The 3,083-nt window shown below is 40.8% G+C and overlaps 1 protein-coding gene across 1 annotated transcript; it reads left to right on the top strand.

Moving 5' to 3' along the window:
• The first annotated feature begins 785 nt into the window (after positions 1 to 785).
• LOC116373403 (zinc finger protein 22-like) lies at positions 786 to 2,481 on the top strand. Its single transcript, XM_031821954.1, has 2 exons — positions 786 to 1,245; positions 2,255 to 2,481. The coding sequence occupies exons 1-2, from the start codon at positions 948 to 950 to the stop codon at positions 2,455 to 2,457; spliced, it is 501 nt and encodes a 166-aa protein (XP_031677814.1). The 5' UTR covers positions 786 to 947; the 3' UTR covers positions 2,458 to 2,481.
• Positions 2,482 to 3,083: the final 602 nt, after the last annotated feature.

Raw genomic sequence — 3,083 nt, 5'->3', positions numbered from 1 at the left:
CATCCTTCCAACCCTCCTCAGCCTTCCTCTCCTCTGAAGACCCAGTGAGGGTGGAGCTCAGTCAGAGAGCTGTTGAGGGACTGGTTAGGATGAACACTTCTACAGCCAGAGAGGTGAGAGGTCACACATGGATTAGATGGTAAATATGTCCCTTTAGCAGTTCATCACATAAGCAAAAGGTAATATGTTCCATCATCCATGTTAATTTACATTAGTGCAAATTGTCCACTGATATTTATGTAATTTCTCACCCCTTTTGGCTGTATGAAAGTTAATTTCCCCTCAGGCACATGCATTTGTTCTTTGATATTATGAAGGTAATTTGTGTCACATGTATTTTTCCCCACTCGCCAGCTTATTATCCTCGAATTCATCCCTGAAGTATTCCAGTCCCCTGTGAGAACCATGGGATTTGGTGGCAGAATGTTCGCTGCCATAGCGATGGAATAGGAGATTTCTTTGCCTTCAGTCATCGAAGGTAGGTAGTGATGCCAGCTAACAACGAGTTGATCTGTGTTGTGAAAAATTATAGAGAACCAGATCTTCAATACAACTAAGTTACTAAGTCTTTAACCACACTGTGTTGTTACTGGTGAGTAAAAACTCAGGAGTCCTACACTTTAACTTGTTGTCTGAAAACAAAATAAACATTTTACTCAACTGCGTTACCCACTCCAGTCAGCAGATGACGGTCTGGGAATTTAAGGCGATGCTGCTGGTGTGACGTATAATCTAGTGGTTCGTCAGCCACCTGGGTAGCTTGCTAGACAAAATAGACGAACCAATAAAGCTCTTTAGACGCTTTCGTGTATATTAGCCACTGTGTTTTAAACCCACTTCTGTCGTCTACTTAGTTATCCGATTTAATTTCATATTTACGGTGTTGTTATTATTCAGCTGAGGGCTGGTTAAGTTAGCATTAGCCTAGCTAGCTAACATCCCCGACCATGCGGTCACCAGGCTACTCTCCTTCTAAAGAGGAAGATATCACAGTAAAACAAGAAGTAGAGGGTGAGGCCGTTACTGTGAAAGAAGAGGAAGACGCGTTAAGAGTGAAAGAGGAGGAGGATGTTACAGTAAAAGGAGAGGAAGATATAGTTTATGGCGTGAAAGAGGAGGGGGTGGAGATGACTGTTACATCGAAAAAGGGCCCGGTTTCCCAAACGCATCTTAAGGCATCCAATGGTTCTAACGATGAATTTAGCCATAAGATGGTTTTGATAATCCGTTCCCTGATTAACACTAGTAAGTACTGTTTTAAAAATAGAGGCACAAACTCTGCTGTTGTTGGACTGATGTTTGGTGTTAAAGTGGAAATCTGCAATTGCTACATCCATATTGTGACTTATAAATTCTTTATTTATTCATAGGCATTGATTCTTGAAGAATATAACACATGCCTCATGAGCTGAGTTCAACTGTTGTACCCCATCAGAACCCCAAATAATATTTTTTTACTATAATGTTTAGAAACAATGTAAATCAACACTGTATAGCAGTTAAGACAGATTTGTACCATGTCAGCTCGGGGATGTGAACTTGCAACCAGTTACTAGTCCAACGCTCTAACCACTAGGCTACCCTGCTGCCTCAACATGGTTAAAACTATAATGTTGATATCATGGATGGTCAGTCCTTGCATCCATAGGTCTGTCTGTAGTTACATTTCTCCAACCCCATAATCATTGTATTACCAAAACAGTGGTGGAATGACAGATTTGTTATTGTTTGAACTGCAGATTGCTGGGTTGTGTGAGTTTCTTAAACAGCAACAAAATGACTGCCCAGAGACTTGGTTAACATCTGAGGGATGGGGGAAGGAAAAGTGTAACCACTCTCAAATTCATAGAGAACGATATTGTAGAAACCTTAACCCAACACCTAGCGACCTCGTCAAGAAGTTCAGACATCTTGGCGTAACAGTACAAAGACTGGCCATCCATGAGGTCAAATGATCGTTTTAAACAGATTGAGTCTTTATAGTATATTCTAGAATTCATCCATGGTGCCATAATGATAGTTTTACCAGGTTTCTAGGCTATATAGTATATTCTAGAATTCATCCATGAGGTCATAATTAGACAAAATATGACGATTCTTGCTCATTTTAAGACAATTGTCAAATAATTTTAACATTCATTACAGACGTCAATTGTTGTACAACATCATGGCTACGCTGTTGGCATCACCTTTTACAGTGGACTTCTGCTGTTGTGGGCCTTTAATCATCTGTCTGACTTTGTTGTTCACACAGGAGAGATACTTAACTATCTTGGATCCTCTGGGGAGCCTCAACAACCTTGTGATGCTGAAGAGGCAGAGAAGAGACTCTCCAGATCAGAACCCCTCAAGAAACACCTGCAGAGATCCACAGGGAAGAGAACTCACTGCTGCTCTGACTGTGGGAAGAGATTCACCTCATCAGGCATTAACATTCATCAGAGAACACACACATGAGAGATACCTTATATCTGTGGTCAATGTGGGAAGAGTTTTACAACTTCTGGCCGTCTGACTCTACACCAGAGAATACACACTGGAGAGAAACCTTATAGCTGTGATCAATGTGGGAAGAGTTTTACTACATTTAGCTATCTAACTATACACCAGAGAACACACACAGGAGAGAAATCCTATAGCTGTGATCACTGTGGGAAGAGTTTTATTCGCCTACAAACCCTGAAATCACACCAGAGAATACACACGGGAGAGAAACCTTATAGCTGCAATCAATGTGGGAAGAGTTTTACTCAGCTAAACTGCTTGATATCACACCAGAGAACACACACAGGAGAGAAATCTTATAGCTGTGATCACTGTGGGAAGAGTTTTATTCGCCTACAAACCCTGAAATCACACCAGAGAATACACACGGGAGAGAAACCTTATAGCTGTAATCAATGTGGGAAGAGTTTTACTCAGCTAAACTCCTTGATATCACACCAGAGAACACACACAGGAGAGAAACCTCATAGCTGTGATCAATGTGGGAAGAGATACTCTGATAAAACATCTCTGATTAAACATCAGAAAATACATGGAGTTGTTTCATGATATCAATGAAAAAATGTCACGATACAGAA

This window comes from Oncorhynchus kisutch, unplaced genomic scaffold, assembly GCF_002021735.2.
Source record: "Oncorhynchus kisutch isolate 150728-3 unplaced genomic scaffold, Okis_V2 scaffold4039, whole genome shotgun sequence".
Taxonomy (NCBI): Eukaryota; Metazoa; Chordata; class Actinopteri; order Salmoniformes; family Salmonidae; genus Oncorhynchus; species Oncorhynchus kisutch.
This window is presented reverse-complemented; position numbering and strand designations above follow the sequence as displayed.

Coding starts and splice junctions, on each gene's coding strand:
- LOC116373403 (XM_031821954.1), top strand. CDS start 948: ATGCGGTCACCAGGCTACTCTCCTTCTAAAGAGGAAGATATCACAGTA. Junction 1,246..2,254: donor CCGTTCCCTGATTAACACTA/GTAAGTACTGTT, acceptor TTGTTCACACAG/GAGAGATACTTAACTATCTT.